At 42.8% G+C, this 27,519-nt stretch overlaps 5 protein-coding genes across 8 annotated transcripts in view; 3 read left to right on the plus strand and 2 right to left on the minus strand.

Annotated features, from left to right (window-relative positions):
• H1-5 (H1.5 linker histone, cluster member) overlaps positions 1-27,519 on the plus strand; it is a 291,143-nt gene that overhangs the window by 252,929 nt on the left and 10,695 nt on the right. For 2 of the 3 annotated variants that reach the window (XM_072728904.1, XM_072728905.1), the window contains exon 1: positions 12,202-13,814. The exons of the other annotated variant lie outside the window; for it this stretch is intronic. In XM_072728904.1, the coding sequence (XP_072585005.1) occupies positions 12,258-12,938 (681 nt within the window). In that variant the 5' untranslated portion in view covers positions 12,202-12,257 and the 3' untranslated portion in view covers positions 12,939-13,814. Of the gene's footprint in view, positions 1-12,201; positions 13,815-27,519 lie in introns of those variants that run through there. 3 annotated transcript variants of the gene reach the window in all.
• Positions 7,063-7,374, plus strand: LOC140594902 (histone H4). Its single transcript, XM_072732025.1, has one exon. It carries the CDS (start codon positions 7,063-7,065, stop codon positions 7,372-7,374), a length of 312 nt encoding a protein of 103 aa, XP_072588126.1.
• On the plus strand, positions 8,287-8,697 carry LOC140594903 (histone H3.1). Its single transcript, XM_072732026.1, has one exon. It carries the CDS (start codon positions 8,287-8,289, stop codon positions 8,695-8,697), a length of 411 nt encoding a protein of 136 aa, XP_072588127.1.
• Positions 13,057-13,584, minus strand: LOC112910275 (histone H2A type 1-H-like). Its single transcript, XM_025986499.1, has one exon. It carries the CDS (start codon positions 13,582-13,584, stop codon positions 13,057-13,059), a length of 528 nt encoding a protein of 175 aa, XP_025842284.1.
• On the minus strand, positions 18,977-27,352 carry LOC112910315 (histone H2B type 1-K). 2 transcript variants are annotated; one of them, XR_011995634.1, is made up of 4 exons: positions 26,949-27,352; positions 23,561-23,739; positions 21,311-21,439; positions 18,977-19,461 (listed from the first exon to the last, which is right to left on the minus strand). XR_011995634.1 is itself a non-coding variant. In XM_072728907.1 (2 exons), the coding sequence occupies exon 1, from the start codon at positions 27,350-27,352 to the stop codon at positions 26,972-26,974; it is 381 nt and encodes a 126-aa protein (XP_072585008.1). In that variant the 3' UTR covers positions 26,445-26,692; positions 26,949-26,971. The 2 variants fall into 2 exon arrangements, 1 of the variants encoding a protein (XP_072585008.1); XM_072728907.1 differs by lacking the exons at positions 18,977-19,461; positions 21,311-21,439; positions 23,561-23,739 and adding an exon at positions 26,445-26,692.

The following is a 27,519-nucleotide window of genomic DNA, read 5'->3' on the forward strand; positions in this document are numbered from 1 at the left end:
TTATGAGAATTGACTTTCTCATTGTTTAGCATTAACATCTGGTAACTATAGGATAAGGCTCTGAAATGTTCATTTTCCTTCACACCCATTCTAAACTACAATACTGTAAAATCGGTGAATTGGCCCTTTCTCTGGGTCTTATTTGCCAGCTTCCAGAAGCCTGGTAATATAGAGTATGCATGAGGAGCAAACTGCAGGCAGCATGATTTCAATACCTGGTTGCTCAAGACTGGACTCCAACCACCTGACAGTAGTGACTTCCCTGGAGTACAAGCCACAGAGACCATTTGGGGTGGTAATAACCCTTCTCTACGGGATCCCTGGGTGGCGCAGCGGTTTGGCGCCTGTCTTTGGCCCAGGGCGCGATCCTGAAGACCCGGAATCAAATCCCACGTCGGGCTCCCAGTGCATGGAGCCTGCTTCTCCCTCTGCCTCTCTCTCTCTCTCTCTCTCTCTCTCTGTGACTATTATTAAAAAAATAAAATAAAATAAAAAAACCAAAATAACCCTTCTCTACTCGAGCTTTCCTGTAAACATTGTCCCGTAGAGGACAACATATTTCTATGAAATACTCAGAAGTGTTCCCTTCAAATCACGTGTGAACCTAAGTCTAAAAGTCATAAATTTTGCCCCACTGGGACACCTGGGTGGCTCAGTGGTTGTGTCTGCCTTTGGCTCAGGGTGTGGTCCGGGGTCTGGGAGGAGTCCCACATCGTGCTCCTGCAAAGAGCCTGCTTCTCCCTCTGCCTGTGTCTCTGCCTCTCTGTCTCTCATGAATAAATAAATAAAATCTTTAAAAAAATAATAAATTTTTGCCCCACTTTCTCTCCCCATATAATATACATGTCCTAAGGCCAAGATTTTTCTCGTTGTGTTTACTCGTGTATCCCTAAAACAGTAAAGTTTGACTTACAGCAGGTGCTCATTAAATTCTAGTTGAGTGAATGTGTTGCTGATTTACTGTCTTTTAGACACAAGACAGTTCCCTGTCAGCCATAGGTAGTCACTGAGTGCTTACCACTGCGTGCATTATACTTTTCATCCTAGATGTACATCATCACCACTATTTTCATTCCCATGGTGAGCAGATAAAATACAACAACAATTATATAAAGCTTTACAGTTTCCAAAATATCTTTACTTGCCTTTTGTATGTGAAATTGACAACAGCGGGGTTTAAACAGGGGCTATCACCACTCCCTCACTAGCTCTAGAAAAGCTTATCTTCTCCCAAAGAATCCAATAATAGGGGACAAAGTTGGTCAATTTGTTTAGGATTCTTTCAATAAACCCTAAGATGGAAGATCTGGATAAGCCTCCAATGGCTGCAGGAAAATAAAGGGGAATTACTGTGGGGGTGGGTGTTGAGGGGGAGCTAGGGGCAGAAAAACCTGTTTTCCTTTAAGTGAAAAGACCAGGGCAGAAGCTAGGTTGTTATGTTTCCCGGCTCCTCAGAAAGGACATCTACTGGAATTGGGAGTCTGTACATCAGTGAAGATATATCCTATTTGAAGGGTAAGTTTGGACAGAGAAAAGGTGGTTTTAGGACATGTTCAAAAATTCTTTGATATTCTTACTTTCAAAAAATGGAGCCAATTTTTCTCCTCTGGAGTTGGGGCTGGACTTAGGTATGGGCTTCTAAGGAACAGGACAAAGCAAATAGCATAAAGTCAAAGTGATAGAGAGCTGTTTTGGAGGCTAGGTCACAGAGGGTGGTGTTTCCTCCTTGTTTTCTCTCCCTCTCTCTCTCAGGCCACTTGCTCTGGTGGCTTCTGGCTGACTTGTTGGGAGGATACTCAGGCACCCCTGTGGAGAGACCCACATGATCCCAAACCAACAGTCCTTTTCCAACAGTCTGTGAAGAACTACCAGTACCTATGGGAGTGAACCATGTCCAGCCCCAGCCAATCCTCAGGTGACCATGGTCCCTGCAGTCACCTTGACTCTTGATAGACCCTGAACCAGATCACCCACCTCAGCCATTCTCTGTTTCCTGAACTTCTGAAGCTGTGTGAAATAATAAATTTGTTGTTTTAAGCTGCTAAGTTGCTTTTTGGGGGAGGGGGCAGTAATTCATTATACAACAATGAATAACAGCAATAGAAGGAAAAAAAAGAGGAATAGTAAAGAGTCACCCAATGGACTCCATTAGTCTAGATGGGATGACCACATCCCACAGCTCTTTCCCTCACCATCAGGGCGTCTGAACTCACAGGAACTTCCTTTGGCCTTGTCCCATTAGCGGCAAGGTTTTCTTCTGTTGCTATCCAGAGAGGCTGGAGACCAGCTTTGTGGTGCTGATTTAGAGGCTGATATCTTTGGTTGCTCAGGTAGGGCTGCTTTGAAGGGGTGCACCTGGTATGCACCTCTAGCTAAAGACTTTAAGGGCCTGGGGGTGTGGCGTTAGTGCAGGCTAGGCTAGAGACAACAGCCCAATCCCCACTCTTTCACTAGAACTTTCTCTGTTTTCTGGAAAACTGTGTGTTTGAGATAGCATTCTTTTAAAAATTTTTTTTAAATTTAAATTCAGTTTGCTAACATATATTATAACATCCAGTGCTCATCACATCATATTCCCTCCTTAATGCCCATCACTCAGTTACCCGACCGCCCCTACTTCCCCTTGAGGTACCATTTCTAATGGTCAAATATACTAGTCACCAGTTGAGATTTGGGAAATGATCCAATTTGATCAGTCACACATTAGCAAGTCATGTCATTTCTGCTAATGGCCAATCTTATTTCCTGGAAGATTTCTTAGTTTCTGCCTCACCAGGTAAAGTTTTCTATACTTGTCTTTCAATTCTGGACAGTACTTGGAGCACAGGAATGATTTTTGTTTAGGAGGCAGGGAAGATATTGAAAAAATTAGATGAGAACAGATGCTTCTAGAACTGCTCACTCCCCAGTTGCTCCAAAGGATAGAAGCCCTGAGAGGATATCAAATAGGAGAGCAAGAAAAGTTCCCGAGAATTCATCAGAAATGGAGCTTAGGGGGTGAGTACACTCTGCAGTGGGACATGCTGTCAAAAGATTCCCACAGACATGGTTCTCATTGTGAAAGAGGTCTTAAATATAAAAAATGAATTTTTAAATATCTCTTTGCCAATAATAAGGTTTCTTATCTGGACAAGATTAGAAATGGTGTACTTCCATAGATGGAAACTGGTAGAACGTGCGTTTAAAATTTTTCTCCTGAAAAGAGCATTTATAGGAATGATAGTTCTGTGTAAGAAAATATGCCTTTAGTGTATTAATTTATTGCCTATCCTGAAAGAAAGAAAAATCTGGTTTTCAGTGGAGATAATTGAATGGCTGGCAATTATATGAAGAATTTTTAAACTTCACTTGGTAATCAGATAAATGCAAATTAAAATAATGAAATACTGGGTAACACCTCTCAGATTGGTAAAAATCAGAAAGCTGGATATAATCATGTGTTGCTCTGGAAGTAGAGAAACATATTTTCATGTGGCGGTTTGTTTACTCTGGTTTTACACAAGACATTTTGAAGAACTGTTTAATTTACTTAGTAAAATTGAGTGTGCCCAGGTCTATGTCCCAAGGAAATTCCCCTACAAACCCATAAGAGGACATATCAAGAATATTCATCAAAGTGCTATTTGTGAAAGAAAAAGGTAGAGACAAATTAAGGGCATGAATAAGTAAAATGTAGTGGATGAATTCTAAGAAATACTTTCTTCTAAGATCAATCAAGAGACAAGTAAATGGCAAAAACAAGAGCTGAACCAAAGGTTCAACCTTGCTATTATCATTCAGTTCATACTTGGACACTTGTGCCAGGATCTCCAACAGATTTTCCAGCTTTACTTACAAATAGCTCGGAATAACCACCAAAACCAAAGGCACCAAATCTGAGTACTTTTTAAGCATGATTTACAGAACACTAGTGTCTTGGTCTGTTTGGGCTGCTATAACAGAATGCCACAGACTGGGTGGCTTATAAACAACATATATTTCTCATCGTTCTGGAGGCTTCAAGTCCAAGATCAAGGCTTTGTCAAATTTAGTGTCTGGTGAGAAGTCACTTTCTGGTTCATAGATGGCCATCTCACTGTGTTCTCACACAATGGATCACTGGGGTCTCTTTCAGGAGAGCCCCACACTTATGACCCATTCAGGAGGGCCCCCGCACTTATGACCTAAGCACCTCTCCGTATTCCCACCTCCCATTACCATCACATTAGAGGTCAGGTTCAACATACGAATTTTGCATGAGCACAAACATTCAGTCTATAGCAACCAGTTCACTTTCAAAAAGTAGAAGCTTAGGAACAGTGTCTTAGCCTCTACCCCTTGTTTTAAAGCCAGGAGGGCTAGGGGATCCCTACATAAGAAGCCCTCACCCCTCACCTCACCTTGATTCTTATGTTCTCAATAACAACCCTGGAGATATTATAAGGTGAGATGAATGAAAGTTTCTGGCAAAATTGTTTGGTGCATTTACATGCATGAAAACCAGCTAAATGAAGGCAAGTTTAGAAAACAATGTAAAGATCATCACTGATTACATGAGAGTAAGAAATTACAGAAACAAGGTAGGGTATTAGGTAAAACAAGAAATGCCAGGCATGAAATCTCTTGTATACTGGAGAATACATTTGAGTTGAGAGTTTCAGAAGAAAGCACAGGTTTCCTGTGATAAAAGAGTTTTGAAAATTACTTTTCAAGCCATGAGCAGACAAGACTATGGCTTGGTGACCCTAGAAAAGAGGGTGGGGGAAGAGGAAGAGGCAAGGGAGGACATTGGATCCTGCATCTTGTAGACTTCTTCAGTTGGTCTTAATGGCACATGGAGACATGAGAAGCTGAAGGGAGCTGTATGGATGAGAGCAGGGATGATAGTTCCTCATAGGTTGGGGCAAGGAAAGAGGGAAACTCTATACTTCCAAGTCTTGTATTTAAGATTCCGAGTTCGTAAAAGGCTAATATATGTGGAAGGGTAAGATAGTATAGAGTGGAAGAAAAAGATTTGAGAATATAAGTTCACAGAGTGGAAAAAAATCCAAAAAGCTAGTGGTGTTTTGGATTAGTGTATAGGTGACTGTGTTTGTATGTGAATGTGAATGCATTTTGGGGACAGGAGAGATGGGAATCAGAAGGGATACTAATTATTAGAAGGTAAACTAATTTTGAATGAAGAACAATAAAAAAGTAAAAAAATATGTTAAACAACCTACTGGCCAACTCCAAAGCCTTAACCAAAACAAACAACACAAAATCAGGGTTCCACGAAATGAATATGTGGCAAATTAAATTGAAAATATAACGATATTGAAAAAGATAGAGGCCTACATTGGTAATTAAGACCATTAAATTTTGTCAGCCACAGAGGTGTGGATCAGTAAGCAACTTTCAGAACCAGAACACTGGAAAGGCAAGTACACCTCACTTATTCACCTGATTAAGGGGGAAGGGAATTTCACGAATTTAAAACAGTCAACGTTTTTCTTGGAAAATACCTCATAATGTGAGAGGGAAAAAAAACTCTCTGTATTTATCCCAATTATTCACCAAGAAATTATTGGACAGCTCACGTCAATCAGCCTAATTGTATGCTGAGAAAGACCAATAACAACAAAAAGAATTTTAATAGTTTTATTAATTAATTTAATTTAAATGAAAGGAAAAATCTAAACCTTTTTTAAGCTAAAAAAAAAAAAATCTACAGGCAGTGCTTGTTCCCTCCATGCAACTGGGAGAAGAGAATGAAGAAAGTATCTAATTTAACAGAGAAGTACCCCTTTTGAGAAACATATGTGAATGTAAATATTTTCAGGGCAGAGCACTGGCAAATGCAATGAAATCAAATTACAGATCTTTCAGAGCATGCTATCTTCACCGGATGAAGTTGCAAGGGAAAGATTGCAATTGTCCTACCAGCAGATAGAGATTTTGTCTTCAAGTTTAGCGTTTAGATTCCATTTTTAAACAGCAATAGAAAAAAGAAAAAAAAATGATGAGCTGGATGAGCTCAGTAAAAAATGGATTAACTCACAGAACATGGACACCTAATGTTTTCAATTTACGGTAATTACGGAGTTTACAATATACTTGGTAGCGGATGCCTATAATAAAATTAGGTATTTGTTCAAGGACTAAATAATCACACACCTTTGAAATAGACCGTATAAACCTAGCAGTAGTTGGAAGACAAGCCAGCACCAGAGGGAGGTCATTCTAAACAGCTAGAGTCATGGAAACCAACCAACACTCTGGTCTTCCCAAGTTGTCTGTTTTGTTTTTTTCCTGGAGTAAAGTCTTTCCTAGCTTCTTCATTCTGTGTTTTATTTGTAAATTAAAGGCAGAGTTTCTGGGTGCGATTCCCCAGTTGAACAAAGGACTGAGGGTGCGGGGAGGAAGGAGCTCTGAAAGGCCTGGTGGCCCTCTGCTCTGCTATCCAAGGAAACCCATGGGGGTGGGGTAAAAGGTGACCTTCCTTCTCAAACAGCTTTAGAAACCTGGGGTTTCTAACCCTGATGAGATTGGTCAGAGCTTCCCAAAATATGTGGCAGGAGAATGGAGGAAAGGGAAAGAAGGCAGGATGAGTGAAAAATAGAGTAGAGAAGCTACCTGAAGACAGGTAAGGTTCACCCCCACTCAGAGGCAGGAAGTGCAGCGAGTCCCGGGGCTCACTGGGGTCCTGCCAAAAGCCCGCTGCATCCATCCCTGAACGCCCCAGTGACTGCAGCCGCAGTTCTGGAGAGGGGCCACCCCATTCCAGCAGCTACATGTCACGACAGCGAGCAATGCTAAGCGAAAAAACAAACAAACCACACAACAAAGCTTGGCCCAGACATCCTACAACCCTACAGCAGCGGGTAGGAGCAAAGAACTGCAGAACTTTCCATCAGGCATCCGGTTTAAAAGGATGAGTTTAAGCACAGCCTCACTGGTCCTGAAAACGTGGGCAGGCCTCTGGCTCGGAACCTCCCTGAGCGGATGGAGCTGGCCTTCCGTGTTCCCAAACAGGTCCGTCACACTGCTATATAAGCTGCTACTGCGAAGGGTTGGGAGGTCTTGCGTTCCGCGTTTGCTGCCATGTCTGGTCGCGGCAAGGGCGGGAAGGGGCTAGGGAAGGGCGGCGCCAAGCGCCACCGCAAGGTGCTGCGCGACAACATCCAGGGCATCACCAAGCCCGCCATCCGGCGGCTGGCCCGGCGCGGCGGCGTCAAGCGCATCTCGGGTCTCATCTACGAGGAGACCCGCGGGGTGCTCAAGGTGTTCCTGGAGAACGTGATCCGGGACGCCGTCACCTACACGGAGCACGCCAAGCGCAAGACGGTCACGGCCATGGACGTGGTCTACGCGCTCAAGCGCCAGGGCCGCACCCTCTATGGCTTCGGCGGCTGAGCCTCACCCAGGCCGATAACCAACAAAAGGTCCTTCTCAGGGCCACCCACGAAATCTGCTAAAAAGCTGTAGACTCAAAAAAATGTTAACTTCCAGAGTTCCTACACAAACCAGATAAACTGTATAACTCACAAATTAAGTCCACGTGAATGTTGGTCGGACCTAACAATAGCATCTCTGCACCTTCCACCTCCCAGCAGTTCCAGAAACTGAAAACCTCTGGTCACTAGGAGTCTACTTGCTAAAGACCATTGCGCTAATTGCCAAGCCTATTTACTATGTTTTGACTAAGCTAGTTTGCTCACCCATGTTTAAAAAGCTGAGGGACGCCTGGGGGTCTCAATGGTTGAGCTGCCTTAGGCTCGGCCTGATCCGAGGTCCTGGGATCCAGTTCTGCTTTGGGCTCTCCGTGGGGAGCCTGCTTCTCCCTTTACCTATGTCTCTGCCTCTATATCTCATGAATAAAACCTTAAAAGTACAGAAATTAAAAGCTGAGTGGTTCTTAGGTTCGTTTGACCATTCTGACAACATAGTGACTAAAATTTCAAAGCCCAGCAATACCTCTTTACTCAGTCTCCTTTAGTTTTCTGTAATGTATCAAGAATGCAGTCCTAACGCCTTTTATTTAAAATAGTGGAAGGAAGGCAGTTTCGGATTCTCAAGACTACATTTTAAAGAATTTGATGAATCCTAGACACTTTAAATAAAAGCATTTCCTTTGTCCATTATCCTAGAGACCTTATGCGGGAGGGCGGGAAAATGCTTCCTGTCCTTAGGAGATTGAACCAAGAACCAATTCTGTGCGTGGGGTGGGCCGGAGGCTGCCGTCCAATCAGGTAACGAGGGTCGCTATATATACTGGGACGCAGGGTTCTCGTCCCCGCAGTGTTCCGTAGTGATCTCTACTTGGGAATGGCTCGTACGAAGCAGACGGCGCGCAAGTCGACGGGCGGCAAGGCCCCGCGCAAGCAGCTGGCCACCAAGGCGGCCCGCAAGAGCGCGCCGGCCACCGGCGGCGTCAAGAAGCCGCACCGCTACCGGCCCGGCACGGTGGCCCTGCGCGAGATCCGGCGCTACCAGAAGTCCACGGAGCTGCTGATCCGCAAGCTGCCGTTCCAGCGCCTGGTGCGCGAGATCGCGCAGGACTTCAAGACCGACCTGCGCTTCCAGAGCTCGGCCGTCATGGCGCTGCAGGAGGCGTGCGAGGCCTACCTGGTGGGGCTCTTCGAGGACACCAACCTGTGCGCCATCCACGCCAAGCGCGTCACCATCATGCCCAAGGACATCCAGCTGGCGCGCCGCATACGCGGGGAAAGAGCTTAAGTTTCCTAGCGTTCTCCAAATAACGCTATCCCCCAAAGGCTCTTTTCAGAGCCCCTACATGGTCCCCAAAAAGTGCTGTTGAACAGAAGGTTACGTCATGGCCCCGTGAGGAAACGGGAAGTTTTCGGAAGGTATCGTGGACTCCGTGCCCTGCCAGCACTGGGTAGAGGAGCACTGGAGACCCATCATCTAAGCCTATTTTGCACAGGCAGACCCTCGAATTGGGCGCTGCGGGAAGCAGTTGGTGGATAAGAATTTGTAAAGTGACCCAATAGTGCATAAATTAAGTCTGGGCAAAGGAAGTGGGAGTTTTACATCGAAATTTAAGAAAATTTGTTCGGTTTCAGTGGATCATTACGCAAATGGCAAGTAGCAGTTGACTTTTGCCAAATGATCCCAATGCTCTTACTAAACAAAATTTCATCTTCCCGGCTTCCCTGTGATGTGAAGGCCTAAAACGATAATTGATTGCCATACGTGCTTGGTTTTCCAGTATTTCAGTGTTCAGAGGATGCTCTTGGGCTTTTGCATATGTGACTATTGTGGAAAATGGACTAACAATCACCTAGATGCTAATCCTATAGGCTGTCTATAAAATAAGCTCACAGTAGTCCTAAAAATGTTTAAATTTGCCTGTCTAAACATGTACTACTCAGTCTGAAGTTGGGTTCTCAAAAATTTTTTTTCAAGTAGAGGCTCAAACGGAATTAAATCATTTTTCAAGCTGTTACAGGTTTTCACACTTAAAATCCGGAGTTTCCTAACAATTTGGCTGTATTACTTTCGTCCAGTTATTTTAAGATTTTGAAGTCTTGTGCTTTTCACACGAGTATCATTGACTCATTTTGCTTCTTTTGACTTCAAATCCTACCTAAATCCAGGAGGTAGGAATTTTTCTCTGGAGGTTTGTTTGTTTGTTTGTTTGTTTGTTTGTTTAATCAGATCAGTTCAGCCATCTGGGCCTTATATTTCCCCTATATTCATGTTTGTCCTTTCAGAAAGGTTCATATCCCATCTACTGGCACCGTAAAAAATGGTTTTTGGAATGCCTGGGGATTGAGGAACTGACCCAAGGGGCCAGAACCTCTCCTTTTAAAAGATGGGTTTTCTTTTTCTTTTTCTTTTTTTTTCTTTTTTCTTTTCTTTTCTTTCTTTCTTTTTTTTTTCTTTCTGATTTTGTTTATTCATTCATGAGAGACACGGAGAGGCAGAGGAGCAGGCTCCATGCAGGGAGCCTGAGGTGAACTAGATCCCTGGATTCCAGGATCAACGCCCTGGGCTGAAGGCAGGTGCTCAACCCCTCGAACCACCCAGACATCCCCCATATTAGAGATCCGTTAGTGATTCTTTAGTTGTAGGAACTATTTGATGCTGCCTCTTAAAAGCTTCAAAAATTGTTTTGTCCCCATTCCTTTTAGGATTTTCCCATCATAATAGAGCTGAGGCAGGTGGTCTAGGTTCAAACCTCAGAGCTGGGAATTACTAGCCTTTGGCTGGTTACTCATCCTTTCCCTGGGTATCAGCTTGTATAAGTGTGAAATGTGGCAAATGAATTAAAACCGTTGAGCATTCTTAGATTAGTTTCTGGCATGTAGTGAATGCTCAATGAGTGTTAGCCTTTACTACACCTCTATCCAGTCACTTAAGCATGGAGGTCCCCACCACCATGTCCACCGTGATCTGAAAGGTTTGTGGTTGAAATAGTGGTACATGCTTGGTTAAAACATTTGTCTTGTTAAGATCTTTTCTTTGATTCTTCATTTGCATTGTCTGAAAGAGGTAGGCTTGTTAGCAATATGCCATAATCTATGTAGAGAAGTCAAAAACATAGAAAAATGGCCAAATTGCAAATATTTGGGCTTTGCAGGCCAAAAATGGTCTGTCATTTTTTTTTTCTAACACAATTTTAAAAATATAAAAACCACATTTAGTTTGAAAGCCATGCAAAACAGGACACTGTCCAGATTTGGCCTTCATTAACTATAGTTTCAACTCCAGGAGTTCCTTGGAGGGAAATACGTTGATGACCTTAAACTTCCTTACAGTTTTTCACAGGGAAGAACTAAGTGAGTGTTGACTGCAGTAGAGATTTTAGTCATCATTAGACCTCCCTAATCAGCCAGTCAGAAAATCCTGTCCATTCCCTACACCACCCTCTTCCCAAATAAGTAGCAAAGTTACCCACTCTCCATTCCAACCTCATGGTTATTTCTTCAGTTATCTTGGGTGTTGTATTCTTTTTTTTTTTTTTAAGATTTTATTTATTTATTCATGAGAGACACCTAGAGAGAGGCTAAATTAGGCAGAGGGAGAAGCAGGCTCCCTCTGGGGAGCCTGATGTAGGACTCAATCCCAGGATCATGTCATGAGCCAAAGACAGATGCTCAACCACTGAGCCACCCAGGCTTCCCTGGATGTTGTATTCTTGACTACTTCTGAGTGTCTATAACTTGTATTCCTTCAATTGCCAATCCAGTCTTCTCATAGTCAGTAGCCTCCTATTTCTCTGAAATAAGGTCTCTCCTAGCTCAAACACACAATAATGCTCATATTACAGAAGGTGTTTCTGACAGTGCACTTTATTACATATTGATGGAGATAAAGACTTTGAATTGGGAAGTATTGGGAAGAGTACCTTGGAAGTCTGACAGAGTCCCATGTCACCTACAGTCTGTGTTTTTGAGGACTCCTGAATCCCTTGAATACTTCCATCAGGTTTGAGGTTTTCCTCCAGCACTTTATCTGTGCTAAGCATCTTTCCCATTTATTATAATGGATTTGCCTAATACTAAAGGGAGAAAGCATCTCAATAAAAAACATTTAAGTTTGAATTTAAATTCAGGTCATTGGATCCTCAAGCCAAAGCTATTCCTCCTCCTCCTGCTGCAAGGTAGATATCATTCTGGCTACTAAACTTTCCCAAACAGCCAAAGACATTCTCTAAAGACATTGGGCGTGTGAAAACTCCAAGGAGGCAGAACTGGCTTTTGAAGGAAGATCTATGTGGTTAATTTGGGGCTGCAGGCAAGCTGCTGCCCTCCCTCTGTGTTACTAACTACAGTTTATTCCCAAACCGAGAACCTGTCTTTCCTCTTACAAAAATCAAAGGGCAGACCTAGGGACCAAGCATTTTTAAAAATGTCCACTTGATACTTAGTAGAACTTACTGCAACTTTGAACTAACTACCATAATGCCTTAAACCCAGTGGATTCCTAGGAAAACTGAAAAGATTTTTTTAAAAAAATCCTTCATCTGTTGTACATGATTCATGAAAACACGAATCCGCATGTGAACCTAGAGACTGTTTTCTTCCTTGAGAGCTTCAACACGTCAAATTCTGTATAATAATTTTCAGTATTTAATCAGATTTTCGGAGCTAACAAACACAATTTGGGAGTCCAACCGCGAAGGGCGGCTGCCTGAGGGCAGTGGATTGGACGCTCCACCAATCACAGAGCAGCACCGGCTTATATAAGCCCCGGCCGGAGTCAGGCAGCATTGCAAGACCTGCTCTTCTGTTTTTCCGGTTCTCTTCCTGCAGCGGCATCTCCTCCCGGCCATGTCGGAAACTGCTCCCGCTGAGACGGCTGTCCCGGCGCCGGTGGAGAAGTCCCCTGCCAAAAAGAAGGCCACCAAGAAGGCAACGGGCAGTGGCGCAGCCAAGCGCAAGGCGTCCGGGCCCCCGGTGTCCGAGCTCATCACCAAGGCGGTGGCCGCGTCCAAGGAGCGCAACGGCCTTTCCTTGGCCGCGCTCAAGAAGGCGCTGGCGGCCGCCGGCTACGACGTGGAGAAGAACAACAGCCGCATCAAGCTGGGCCTCAAGAGCCTGGTGAGCAAGGGGACCCTGGTGCAGACCAGGGGCACCGGCGCCTCGGGCTCCTTCAAGCTCAACAAGAAGGCGGCCTCCGGGGAGGCCAAGCCCAAGGCCAAGAAGGCGGGCGCGGCCAGAGCCAAGAAGCCCTCCGGGGCCACTCCTAAGAAACCCAAGAAAGCGGCGGGGGCGAAGAAAGCAGTGAAGAAGTCCCCCAAGAAGGCCAAGAAGCCTGCATCCGCCGGTGTCAAAAAAGTAGCCAAGAGCCCTAAGAAAGTTAAAGCGTCTGCTAAGCCTAAGAAGGCGGCCAAGAGTCCTGCCAAGCCCAAGGCGGTGAAGCCCAAGGCCGCCAAGCCAAAGCCTGCGAAGCCCAAGGCCGCGAAGCCCAAACCTGCCAAGGCTAAGAAGGCGGCCCCGAAAAAGAAGTAGGAAGTTTTTGCCCCTTGAAAAAGCCGACAAAGCCCCAAAGGCTCTTTTCAGAGCCACCCAGGTTTTTTTAAAAAACAGCTGTACACTCAGACTAGGCGGCTCCAGTCTTGTCAATGGTTTACGTAGTTGAGTGAAAGTGCTCAAACACCCTGCGCTGTGCGGTCGAGCCGATGGGCTCGGTACTACAACTGCGGTCCGTACCACCGTTTCTTTCCCAGGGAATATTTTGGTTTGGGAGTTTTTTGCTATATAGAAGCCTTATTTGTTTTAGCCTTGTGTGGCCCTCGGTCTTGGGCAGCAGCACGGCCTGGATGTTGGGCAGGACGCCGCCCTGCGCGATGGTCACGCGGCCCAGCAGCTTGTTGAGCTCCTCGTCGTTGCGGATGGCCAGCTGCAGGTGGCGCGGGATGATGCGCGTCTTCTTGTTGTCGCGGGCCGCGTTGCCCGCCAGCTCCAGGATCTCGGCCGTCAGGTACTCCAGCACGGCCGCCAGGTACACCGGCGCGCCCGCCCCGACCCGCTCCGCGTAGTTGCCCTTGCGGAGCAGGCGGTGGACGCGGCCCACCGGGAACTGGAGGCCGGCCCGCGACGAGCGCGTCTTGGCCTTGGCGCGAGCCTTGCCGCCCTGCTTCCCGCGACCTAACATGATCACAGACAACAGTGACTAGGATCGGAACAGATTGAGACAAAGTTTCAGTACTTCTTATAGTCCTTACTGGGCGCCAAAATAAAGCTGTCCTATTGGCTGAACTTAGACTTTCATTTAAACCAATGGAATTCTGGTTTTCAAATACCCTTATTTTGATTGGATAACTACAGGATGCTATCCAGAATTTACCACAAATCACTGGAGTTTAATCACCTTCGCGTGAGGCTGTGAGTAAAGACTGCACGTAGTACCTGTAATTCTTTCCCCTTTCGGCTTTTGTTGGAGGGGAGCGGAGGGGTCGGGGAGGGGAGGGTTAGTTATTTTCCACCAAGTCAAAGCAGTCACGTTTAAGAAGTACACCAGGTCCAAGTGAGCCCGCCAGCGGAAAAGGTATTCGTCAGACACCCAAAGGCTTTTTTTTTTTTTTTTTAAGAGCCATCCACACTTTCCAAAGAAAACTAATACTGCCTTTACCCTGACTTATACTTAGGCAAAAGCACATTTTCATCTGAAGGCTTTTGTACACACTCTTTAATTTTGCACAGAGTTACATTTTGGCCTTGTATGTTTTCAATAGGATCTAGCCTTTTTTTTTTTTTTAATGTTACAAACATCAAACACTCCAAATTAATTTTATTGTGCATATTTCATTTAACACCCAAATTCTAAGAGTCATCCATGGAGTTAATTACTGAGAAAACTGCAAATTTAAGGTGAAAATGAAAAATAACCCTGAACTTGCAGTGAAAATCTTGTCAGAGCTTCAGTTTTTCTCCCTTTAGGTTATACCACCATTTTCCAGTCACCAACACCACCTCCTTTAGGGTAGAATGCTCTATGAATCACATAAATTGATTTAAAGGAAATTTACCAAGTCACATTCCCTTTCACTTGTTTTGTAACATCAGTCCTAGTTACTTACTTGCTACCTCACTCTAGGACTACATTTGCATAAAATAACCTGAATGGTGTTGGGATAAAGATGGATAAAGAGGAAAATGAGAACTGAAATTAATCACCTCTTTTCATCAGTTAAGGATGAAGATTGCTAATCCAGGCTGTACATCCGTGGTTGAATTTTTCTACTGGTTTACTCTGTACACGAGTCCTGGGGAAACCAGGTCCTCCACACTCCTCCACTTCCACATCTTTTCAAGTGATGTTCCACAAAGATGGGAAATGATCTTGCTTCATATTCATCACTCATATTTTCAAGTCCTCTATTTCTGGTCACTGATTTTCACATGGCTTAAGTCTCATTTTATGTTAGAATATACATTTTATGAAAAATAGCTATATTTTTCAAAATAACAGAATTTATTTATTTTTTAAAAGATTTTTTTTAATTTATTCATGAGTGACATACAGAGAGAGAGAGGCAGAGAAACAGGCAGAGGGAGAAGCAGGCTCCATGCAGGGAGCCTGACGTGGGACCTGATCCTGGGACTACAGGACCAGGCCCTGGGCGGAAGGAACGCAGGTGCCAAACTGCTGAGCCATCCAGGGATCTCCTAAAATAACAAAATATAGAAGAGGGGCAATGTTTTACATTTTGTAAATATCTTTAATATCAGGTTAATAGAAGACAGTTGGATTCTTGCACAGTATTTGTTTCTGCATTCAATCTGTTGCTATATAATTGTCAAGTGAAAAACAGTAGAAAAACCTAAGTAAGTTTAAGTTTCAGGATTATTATGCAAATAAATTTAGCCTCACAGACTCCTCAAAAGGATCTGAGAAACCCCCATGGGTTCCCAGATCGTATTCGATCACTACCTTTTGGACAAAAAGAAAGCAAACATTTTTTATTTAATAACCATAGTGTTAGTGGTACCGTTGGGGATGCCTTTGGCAGAAGCTGAGCCACAGGATAATTTGAGAATTCCTTGCAAATCAGTTTGCATTCCCAATGAGTGTCATTAAAATGAAATTTGCTCTCCTGAAATGAAATTTCAGTGAATGAGAAAGCATCAGTGAGTTTCTCAGGGAGCTCTTTTTTGAGCCCTGATCTATAGCATCGCAGGAGCTGCACCTTTCCTGGGTAAGCAGAGCAAAACTCCCAAGAGTACAAGGAGGGAAACTTTATCTGGATGTGATGCTGACCTCAGAAATACAGGTGCAAGACCCGAGGAAAGAGGAATCATGAGACACACAGTGTCAAGGTCTGATTCAGCTCATCACAGGATTTGTTCCAATTGATTATCATCATGGATTCATGGCTGTTTACATGCTGAATCCATCCAGTTGACAGCTAACTTGTTCTGTTTGTTAATTTGGATTCTCACATTGGCACTACTTAATCATGGGGGTTCTTTCATGCTTTCGGGCCCCACCCTTTCTTTTGACTGTTACTGTTAGTCCAGAAATCTGAGGTTGTCCTTGCTTCCTGTCAGTATCATGCCTTGGACCCATTAACTCAAAACTTGTAATCAATTCCTCTTCGAGGACTTTTGGTTCTTGAATAAAGACCAAAATCTCCATCTCAGGTTTATGTTAGGGAGTTCTCTGTGAGCACTGTTGCACCTGCCTAACTCTGCCTAACCTCAGGACTACTTTAATGGCAGATGCTGTGTCAAAGGCTAAGTGCATGTTACCCTTTCCACTGAAAGTTCTTTATCTTGGACCAGAATAATTTTTTTTTCAGAATAATTTTTTTTTTTAAATCTAACTCACTTTTCTTCCTGAGCTAATAGCTTCATTCTTCTCTGCCAACAAAAGACATTGCCTTACTAAGGTTAATTTACCAGATTTGAGCTTCCCAATCTAAATAATGTATTTTACAAAACAATATAATTAAAAATTTAGAAGCACACGGTGGGCTCTTATCTAGGTATGTATTAAAACAACATTCATAATACTTTAGTAATTTTAATATTCTACTTTGAGCTTTTAGAAGAATCATATATAGTTCACAGAATAATTATGAGGATTCTGTGAGAGTGCTCCCTTTTTGCGTGTATAGTTCCAAATGGTGCTCTGGTCATTATCATCTGTATACCACTTATTTGAAAAGAATATGGAATTTTATTTTTTCTGAATATGGAATTTTATTTTTTCTAACATTCTCACTTCAAGAGGGTGCCAAAAAATAGGTCATTATTCAGTTTCTGATTATTCCATTAATTCCATTAAATACAATATAAATTAAAATATATGTAAAATGTGTATTACATGTATAATTTATTTTAGGATATGTATGTATGTATGTATTAATGTATGTATATAGTGTATTTGAGCTCATAGAATATATGTTAAAAATCTCAAAGGATTGGATGTATCTGTACTCTCCATCTCACTGCTGTTCTTATATCAGGAGTGAAATAATCAGAAACTGAACAGCCAATGCATTTGAATTTTTTGGCATCCCCTTGGAGTAAAAGTATTTGAAACATTAAGATAGAATATATTTTACTGTAAACGTGTATAAATAACACATATTTTATATGTATATATAACATACGCACAAATATATACATTTTTACATACCATATACACACTCATTTTATGACATAATTGTTTAAATTGAAAGCAGTATTAAGTTTCAGTTACTTGAAGGTAAATATAAATAATTGTATATGGCCAAATATAAATACATTAATATTTACTAATACATTAATGTTCTATTAGTTTATTTTCAAGATATGAGTTTAAAATGTTGGAGGAATAAAACTAAGTTAAAATAAAGCTACAGTGCAATCTAATTAATATCAAGAATTCTTTTTTTAAAATCCAGTGTTATATTTATACGATGGTACCCCTCAACTTTGAGTGGAAGAATTTATAGTTCTATATTCTCAAAACACTTTCACAAGGACCAACTAGCAAAAACCACTAGTATGTTTGGTTTATAAGACATTCTAAGTGCAACTCCATAGTCACATCACATGTACATATTTCTAATATTAATTGGAGTGTCCTTCATAGTTGTTTTTTAGAAAATTATCATTATTGGACAGCTTTATGCAACAACTGAATATTTGCTTGAATAGTCCATGCCTATATTCTCACTTTTATACTCTATATTCTTTTCACAATGAAAGTAGATGTGATATAAAAAGTCATTTTTAAAAAATTAAAACACACCCCAAAACTTTCATTAATTAGTGGATTATTTTTCTTCATTCTAAACATCTGAGGAAATCATCTGGGAATGATTTTTTCTCTTTGTTATGTTATAACAGTACATTAAAATTATTCTTTTTCTTTTTAAGATTTTATTTATTTGAGAGAGCACAAGCAAGGGGAGGGATGGAGAGAGAGGAAGGAGACCCCTCCCCATAGGTGAATAATACTGTATGCAGCCTTTTCAGATTGGCTTCTTTCACTTTGTAATATGCATTTAATGTTCCTCCATGTCTTTTCATGGTTTGATAGCACATTTCTTTTTAGCACTGAATGTTATCATTGTCTGGGGTGTATCAGTTTATTTATCCATTCACCTGCTGAAGGACACCTTGGTTACCGCCAAGTTTTGATAATTCTAAATAAAGCTAATATATATGTCCTAGTGCAAGTTTTGTGTGTACGTAAGTTTTCAAATCCTTTGGGTAGAATATCCAAGAATGGAATTGCAGGATTGTATGCATAGTTTTCTGTGAATTGCCAAACTGTCTCCCAAGGTGTAAGACACTTCCATTTTGCTTTCCCACCAGCAGTGAGTGAGGGCTCATCTTGCTCCACATCCTCACCAGCATTTGGTGTTTTGAGCGTTCCAGATTTTGACCTTTCTAATTGGTGGGTACTGGTGTGATCTTTACCTTTTCATTTTTATTTTTGTCAATGATGATGGCAATCTATAATGTTACTTCATTGTTATTTATTCCTTCTTTGAGAAGTTTACTATCGTTTTTCAAATAATTTCTTAAAAAGCTCTGGAAAGTTTCACAGACTTGTCTGTAAATCTGTTACTATTTGACTTTATATCTCTTTCAAAGGCTTTTAATTTCTTCTCTCTTAGATTCCTTTGTGCAAAATTCAGCTGGGCAATGAAGGAGAAATTTCCTCTGCTTTGGGCTTGTAGCAGTAAATCTCCTAGCAATAGTGATAGTTAAAGAGAGAAGACTTAGTTTTGTTGAAATGTGTTTGATAGACTAAGAAAGTTAAGCCACAGCACAAAGAAACCTCTTACAGCAGAGAAATAAGTAACTGACAAAATCCTAAATGCCAGAAGGAAACTTAAAAATCATCTTGTTAAACCCTGATCTTATTTACAGTTGAGCAATTGGAAGCTAGAGAGGTCAAATGGCAAGCCCACTGTCACACCAGAATCCAGGTCCCTGGGGATCCTCTCCAGTACTTGCATGTGTGTGTGTGTGTGTGTGTGTGTGTAAGCACAAGCGTGCTCATGTAAAACATAGAATTCAGGAAAAGCAGGAGAGGAAAGAGAGGATAATTTATCCATCCGGTATAAATTTATTGTTCTTTGCCAGGGATAGATCCACAAATGCCATGGACTGTACACATATTTACTTTTGTAGATTAACAATTTTATCATAAAAGACAAATATGTTTTTAGTTAGTAAGATCAAGTCTAAAACCTATAAGATATTTCAAGTATAGATACATAGTAAATAGAGCATATGTTGTTAAATAGAGATCGTAGAGATGAAAGAGTCCAGAGATCTTCTGGAGGCACTAAATAACATATGAGATGGTAAATATTTGGCATTCACTGACACAAGGGTCACATAAAGCCCTCATTCAGTATACAGGCGGCCTTAAATCAGCCTGGCTTTGGGCACACCAGGAGTTCAGTAACAAACATAAAACCTATGTCTGTGTAGCAGAGTCTGCGGCGAGCTTCAGGTGTGGCCAGGTGCACTAGCCTGTGGCTGTCCTGAATCTGTCCTGTGTCTGTCACGCAGGCTGAAGGCACTGAGAGGAGAGATGAGAGGTACAAGAGTTTTATACACACTGGATTCAATAGCATGGCTCTCAACCCACTTGTCCACTAAACTATTAACTTGCTCCTTTTTTTCCTCCTTGCTTCTTGCATCTCTGATTTAATAAGCTGTGAACTGAGCATTTTTAAATGCAGTCCAAGAGCCTTCCTATGCTGTGTCCACTGGGAAAGCTTGCGTGGTGCTGTGCTTAGAGGCTCCCAGAGCCTCCATAATTTCTTGCATGATGTCAGTAAGGATGTCATGTGGTAGCAAAACCACGGAAGAGGTACATGTGGGCAGCAAATGTAGGAGGCAAGAAAGGATTGTGGGAGCATCACAGTCAGGGGGAAGGGAAGTGCCAGAGCTCCCAGGCCCACAGGCTCATTGTGTCTGAGGAGGAACAGCAAGGGGATCAGAGGGTGGTGGGAGCAGAGGAAGCTTCGTGGGACCCAGGGGTGGCAGGCCTAGGACAGCCCTGGGCCAAAGCACACAACACCTTGGAGACCATGGTAAGGGCTTTGAAGTCTGGAAGTTGATGAGACGAAGGTTCAAAGGAATCCCTGGGTTGCAGAGGGGATGCAGAGTCAGAGCACAGGGCTGGGAGCACACACCCCAGCTAGAAGCTGCTGCCATGAGCAGGGGAAAGGAGGTGGGGTGTGGAATAGGACTGGGGTGGGGGCAGGGGCAGGGGGAGTGTGAGGGGCTCTGGGTCTGCATCCATCTATCCCTCAGTCACTGCCACAGGTGACTTCTTCCCCAAATTTATCACTCTGCACACTTCCGCCAAATTAAAAATCTAAAATGTCACTAGCCTCATTAAAAACCCTTTCCAAACAGTGCTTCTCTTTCTGCACAAATGAATCCAGACTCATTACCCTTGGTGCTGTGTGGTTAGAGCTCTGAATGGTGGTGTCTGCTATGAAGAATTTGCCCATCTCCCTTGGAACACAGCACACCAGATCATGATCACGATGCATCAAGTCTAAATCTCCTTCAGTTGTCGTATATTAGGACATATGTCTTTTAGGACAATGACCATGTTTTTTTGCATTGCGTATTTCCCCAAGGACACACTCAATGACAACTGATCCCCTTCTTCCATCCCACCCCCTGTTCCCCAAAGACACATTAATTTTCATTTCTTTCCTTCTAGACTGGTACAACATGTCAGTAAGAAGGACAGGAAAACAGGAAGTAAAAACAGGTTTGGGGATAGCTTATCCCAGGACAAGCAGGGGCAGCGTGTGCCTTGTCTTTCCCAGAGCATGTTCTCACTCCACATCTAACTCCAGGAATGGGACTTCTTCACCATCACTGACCAATTTTACAGAGAGAGGGTATGTCTGTGTATCAGACAGTGTTGGTAGCCAGGGGAGGGAGGCTAGAGGTCTCTGCAATGAGGTCACTGTTGTAAAGGCCTCCGTAGGAGGTGGCTGTGGGGAGTTCATTCTTTCTCTGGGATCATCATATCTCTGTGTCATATTTTGAGGAGAGTTAAGTTTCCATGTGTTCTCAAGGTCTAAGGTCATATAGCCAGTGTCAGTGGATTCCAGAGAGGTGGACTAACACTCATATTTCAATGTCCTGCTGTGCCTTTTCTGTTCATTGGGATAAAGCTGAACCTAAGTCTCATGGCTGCTGCCTTAGTTCAAGGACTGGTGTGCCTACAGATACAAAGCTGGTCAGACTGTCAGCAAATGGAGAGGACTTCTGGGTTAGGGAAGCTCTCCCCCTCATCTCAGCACTAAGGCTCCCTGCTTGTTCACACATCCACAGGTCAGATGCTGGCAACACAAGGACTTAGGAACTGTTCAACTAGACACATGGATCAATTGGCTTACCCAGGGCTGATACCTTGCTAGGTCTTCTGCAATGGACACATCAGCGTTGCAGACTATTTCTGAGCACATTCCAGCATTCTTGGATGCCTTCCAGCTGCTCTCACCTTTAACATTTCCATTATGTAGCTTCTGTAATGAAAATGATCAGTGTCTGCATTCTCACAGAACAATAGTGGCCCTTAGAGAACATTCTAGAAAACAGGCAAACTGTTTCTAGGCTGTCCCAGTGCTGGGGGAAGGTGCATTACTGACATTTAGGAAAAGACCAGGGATGCTAGATGTCCCACAAAGAACTGGTTCAGGTTATGCATGACTTCCAAGTGCCTCAGTAAATCTATAGGCAAAAAACCTGTTAATCAATCCTAGAACCTGACTCCTTTAAAAAGAAGCATATGTGTGTTTGTGTGTAGTTCAATGGGCACTGAGGTTTCCCAGAATGGATTTTATAAATTGAGGTTGTAGTTTGCTCTTTTCATATGTCCCCCAAGAATTATTGGCATTTTCTGAAAAAAGAAAAGAAAGTCACATCACTGAGAGTAAGTCTATTAATGGTGTCTGATCATCTGAGTTAATCCTTGTTGCTTTCAGGATGATTCTATATGTAGGTTTTGTAATGACTGATTTTGTGCATCAACTTGACCAGGCCTGGGTTACCCAGATACTTAGTCAAACATCATTCTGGGTGTTTCTGTAAGGGGGACTGGGGGGGGGGGGGGTTGGATGACAGCAAAACATTTAAATTGGTAGACTTAATTGTAAAGCAGATTTTTGCCCCGAAAGTGGGTGGGCCTTATTCTATCAGTTGAAATCAGGAATGAAATGAAAAGGCTGTCTTTCCCCCCGAATAAGAACTACTCATGTTTGGCTGCTTTTGAACTGAGATGCTGGCTTTTTGCTGCCTTTGAATTTAGACTGAGACATGAGCCTGCCTGGGTCTCAAAGCTGCTGGCATCCAGACAGAAACTATGCCATTGGCTGCCCTGGATCTTTCGTTTGCCAAGATCTGTCATTTGCCAACTCACCCTATAGATCTTGGCCTTGTCAGCCTCCTAATCACATGAACTGGTTCCTTATAAGAAATCTCTTAATATATATATATGCACATCTACCCTATTGGTTTTATTTCTCACTAATACAGGCAAATACCCAACTTCTAATTTATGTTTTTGAGTGTAGGACCCAAGAATGTATATGTTGAAATTATCTCCTTTATTGTTAAAACAATTGTCTCTTATTTATTTATTTTTTAATTTATTTATTCATGAGACACACACACACACACACACACACACACACACAGAGGCAGAGACACAGGCAGAGGGAGAAGTAGGCTCCATGCAGGTAGCCTGACATCGTGGGACTCGATCCTGAGTCTCCAGGAACACGCTCTGGGCTGAAGGCTGCACTAAAACCCTGAGCCACCCAGGCTGCCCAATTGTCTCTTATTTTGTGTTTATACAACAGTTATGGTGTTTACTGACTATAAAAAAATTATGTATGCATTTAAGTATTAATGAGTGTCTAAAAATTTAACTTCTTAGTGGTCTGGAAAAGGGGCACTAGAAACATTTGACTTGGGAATGTTGGAGATGATAGGTATGGGAACCCCTGCTTTTCGTAAATTAAACCCCCCAAATGTAACTTGTTTATTAAGCGACACAAGCACAGACATCATAGCATGTCAATAAACACAGGTTACAACCCCTCTGCTACTCTCAATGGTGGCAGCAGGCCCTGGACTAAGCCTCTGCCCTTGTGCCTTGAAATGTGAAGGTCTTCCCCAAATTAATATCCCTGGAATTCTAGCATTCCCTTATAGGTTTTCATAATTTCTCCATCAAAAAGAATTGCTTTCTTTATTTTTTTATTTATGGAGACAGAGAGAGAGAGAGAGAGGCAGAGACAGAGGCAGAGGGAGAAGCAGGCTCCCTGCAGGAGCCCAGTGTGGGACTCTATCCTGGAACTCCAGGATCATGCTGTGAGTCTAAGACAGATGCTTAACTGCTGAGCCACAGGTGTCCCAAGAGTTGCTTATTTTCGATGTAGATGCAGACCTTTGGTTGAGGCACTTGTTTTATTCTTCCTTCAGTAGGAATTCTGGCACACCTGACAAGTCTGCAGGGGGCGGGGTCTTGATCCATCTAGTCTACCATGCCCAGGTCCTAGCCTTGTTCTTTGCACTGAAAAGGCCCTCAATAAACTCAAGTTAAGCTGAAGCAGTCCTCTTCATTGCTCCCTAGGAATACTTACATTTATGTTCAACTCTGCAGGAGTTGATAGAAATTTTTTATCCTTATTCAAATCTGGACAAAAATTTTCCTTGTGCACTTTAATTGTGGGTTGTTGTTGTTTTTAATACCACACATCTGCTTTCCTCGTGAAGCCTCCCAAGAGGCTGATATGGTGACAACATCAGAAAAGACAAGCCTCTGAAATAGAAGTTAAATAGAAGTGAAGAGGTATCAGGAAGTGGTTAAACTAGTCCTCTGCAGAAATTATACACAGTTGAGATGGTTTGGACAGTTATGGATGACGAGATGAGATGTGTTTTCCACATCAAAGAAACTAAAATGTAACTAAGATAAGTTGTGGTCAAATTAATTTCATGTGTCCAATGCAGCTTCCTAACTCAAGGATGGCAAACTGTATGGAATCTGGAAAGGAGTGAAAACAGAGTTAAGCTTTGTCAGTACCTATTTATTGTTCAACCTCCACGGAAGGGAATTTTCAATGAAGAAAAGATGAATTTCTCTAGGCTGGACAAAGGCCGTGTTCAAGTAACTGACTTTGGGGAAAAAATCTCTCCTTTACAACAAGACTCTCTCATCTATTTTGATGTTCCAAGGCTGTTCAGCAATGACATAAACCAAGATACTTTGAACAACAAAAAGTTAGATGCCCAGATCACCAAAGCACAAATAACCCATAAAATCTAGCTTTGGTTTCTTTTTTACTTTTTCTCTTAGGAATTTTCAGTTTCTAAATACTGTAGTATAATGGACTTGTTATGCAAATATTTGTCTATTCTGCACAGATTTCAGCCACTCCCTCCCCATATCTTTCCAGACATCTTTCCCGCTGAAAACTGTGAGTCATTCAGGCGGTCCCTAATAGCCAAAACATGCCTCTACCTATACCTTTATCTGTATCTGTAATGTTATCTATACCTGTACCCACACACACATATGTTCTCCAGGCCCAAGATAGATATGTGGTTAGCTAATTTAATCCTTCTCAATCCTATCTTCCAATCCCTCCCCTGGCTTATCTGCCAACTCCCTCACTCTGTAAAACAAAGAAATATCAGAATTTGCTGTTGATTCTCTGCATTAATGGTTTAGTGGACAAGATCAAAGGCTTATATGCTCAGAAAAGTAAAGAACCAAATATATAGTGAATTTACTATCAACTATCTTAAGAGATGATGGAAGGAGAGAAGATATATATATTTAAACAGTATAACTTTTCTAATAAAATTGAGGGAGGGATGTACACACATACATATACATGAATACAGAAAACACAAAATACACACACTCGTGTGTGTACCTCCTCATACACACTGTCACAAAGATAGTGAAAAGCTGAGTAGACAGAAAGTTCACCAAGAGCTGGAGAAGGTGGGTTGCTGACTTAATTGTAGCCCAAATCTTGAATTTTCTAAATTCACAGGCCTTTTTAATGGCCTGTCAGTCTTTTTTCTCCAGCTCTTTGAAAGAAATTCTGTCTACAGAAACACTGTAAGATTTGGAATTCTCCTTTATAAGATTTCCTTTATGACAAAGTAGATGATGCTTGGAACTTTTTTTTTTTAAGATTTTATTTATTATTTATTCATGAGAGACACAGAGAGAGAAATAGAGGCAGAGACACAGGCAGAGGGAGAAGCAGGCTCCATGCAGGGAGCCCAACGTGGGACTCGATCCCGGGTCCCTAGGACCACACCCTGGGCGGAAGGATCCTGGGTCCCCAGGACCACACCCTGGGAGGAAGGCAGGCGCTAAACCGCTGAGCCACCTGGGGATTCCCCCTTGGAACTTGTTTTCATGCAAGGGTTCTCTCCCTACTATATTTTTCAGCACATTTTATACAGAAAGTGAATATATATAACATACAACTTAAGTATGCATCAAACACCCACAATAGAACTTCTAGCACTAAATCTAGAATGTTGGCAACAATTTGTATTTACCTCTGTTCTTGTCTACATCCTCTTGCTGTGACTGTCGCTGAGGCATCCACTTCCTAATTCTCAAAAACTCATTCATGAAGCTCTTAAAGAAGCTGTTTGAATAATACACTTTCATGTGCTTCTCTATATGCTTAAATGAAATATATTTTAGAGCTGTATAAAGTGGCATCATCTATGAACCTTCTGAGACTTAGGTTTCTGAAATTCATCCAACTACAACTGTGTATTTTAATCTTTTTTTTTTTTCTTGCTATATGGACTCCTACTGAGTGAATGTATCTCAATAAATTTGTTGATTCTTTTGGCCATGAATATGCGGTTGCCTTTCCTATTTTGCTGCTTAGCAGAGTGCTGGTCCATCCTTCCTTGTCCTGTTCAGTGCCTGCAGAATACTCTCAGGTAAACACCTCGGAGTAGAATGCTGTCATGGGAGCACTGGAATTGGATAAAGGGTATTATTTAAAAACTTCAGCAAATACAATTCAGTGTAGAAGTGTTTCCACCCCGATTCCCGGCAAAGACCAAAATACTTTCAAATGTGCGGGTCCTGAGAGCTTAAAATGGAGAGAGGGATTTTGACCTCCTGAGTTGGGGGAGAAGGAACAGCGCTTCCCCTGCCCTTCTAGTTTTCTTTTTAAATGTTTCCCAATAGCAACACGAAATGCAAGTGACACAGAAAGAAAATACAGAATGGCTTCTGACCAAAAAAGGTAGGAGAGAGTGCAATCCTTCCCACGAAGAGGAATTTCACTCAGAGAAAAGAAGCAGTGGTGCAGTGGCACCGCCTCCCGCATAGCCACGCTGCCCACCCTCACCCCATTAGGACAGACGCGGGAAGGGAACCCGGTGCCTAACTTTGAAACTGCCGCGCAGCGTCTGGATTGGACATCCCCAACCAACGTGGCATATGACTGAAGCCTGAGGACATTTTGAATTGGGAGTTTCTTCGTTTTTTTTTTTTTTTTTTTCCTGCTGCCTTTCTAACCTAGTATGTGGCAAATACAAACTCAAGGGGACAGTCAGCACCATCCCCCTTCCCCAAAGAAACATAAGTGAATACAAACGATTTGTGCAGTCCTTAGCCGGTGCTCAGTGCTTCCTAAAACACACCTTACATTTAAGAACAGAGCGCTGGAGGCATTGTTATAACTTTTTGCCAGGTTGACATTGTCAAAGGTGACCAGCTTTTACTGTGGAGACAAGGAATATTTTCTTACTCGATTTGTGCTAATGAACGTGATCCTCCCTGAGCGAAACCTATATAAATACATCTCCAGCGTTACTTAAGCTTATCATACATTGTAATTAATTTCCAGTCAGGTGAAAACGTGTAATTAACATACTGTTTCTTTACAGCAAAGGAAGACCCAGGGTAAAGAAGTGCCAGTTCTCTTTGGAACACAGAGTGGCTCTGAAAAGAGCCTTTGGGTATGTGCGGAGTCTTACCGATTGTTCTGCCGCAGGCGGACTCACTTGGCGCTGGTGTACTTGGTGACGGCCTTGGTGCCCTCGGACACGGCGTGCTTGGCCAGCTCCCCGGGCAGCAGCAGGCGCACGGCCGTCTGGATCTCCCTGGACGTGATGGTCGAGCGCTTGTTGTAATGCGCCAGGCGCGACGCCTCGCCCGCGATGCGCTCGAAGATGTCGTTGACGAACGAGTTCATGATGCCCATGGCCTTGGACGAGATGCCCGTGTCGGGGTGCACCTGCTTCAGCACCTTGTACACGTACACCGAGTAGCTCTCCTTGCGGCTGCGCTTGCGCTTCTTGCCGTCCTTCTTCTGCGCCTTGGTCACCGCCTTCTTGGAGCCCTTCTTCGGGGCCGGCGCGGACTTGGCGGGCTCGGGCATGGCCGGGAGTAGCCGATAATGGACTTGAAAATAACAGGAAGAAGGGTGTGAGGCTCTAAGCGTCCTCTTTATTCACAGCTTCTTAAACAAAGGAGGCAGTAACTCAAACCCTGTACCTCATTGGTGAATTCTGTAAACGTCATGTACTAATTCTGTTCAATCAAAAA

The sequence above is a fragment of the Vulpes vulpes genome, chromosome 12, assembly GCF_048418805.1.
Source record: "Vulpes vulpes isolate BD-2025 chromosome 12, VulVul3, whole genome shotgun sequence".
NCBI classification, from domain to species: domain Eukaryota; kingdom Metazoa; phylum Chordata; class Mammalia; order Carnivora; family Canidae; genus Vulpes; species Vulpes vulpes.

Coding starts and splice junctions, on each gene's coding strand:
- LOC112910275 (XM_025986499.1), bottom strand. CDS start 13,584: ATGTTAGGTCGCGGGAAGCAGGGCGGCAAGGCTCGCGCCAAGGCCAAG.
- LOC112910315 (XM_072728907.1), bottom strand. CDS start 27,352: ATGCCCGAGCCCGCCAAGTCCGCGCCGGCCCCGAAGAAGGGCTCCAAG.
- LOC140594902 (XM_072732025.1), top strand. CDS start 7,063: ATGTCTGGTCGCGGCAAGGGCGGGAAGGGGCTAGGGAAGGGCGGCGCC.
- LOC140594903 (XM_072732026.1), top strand. CDS start 8,287: ATGGCTCGTACGAAGCAGACGGCGCGCAAGTCGACGGGCGGCAAGGCC.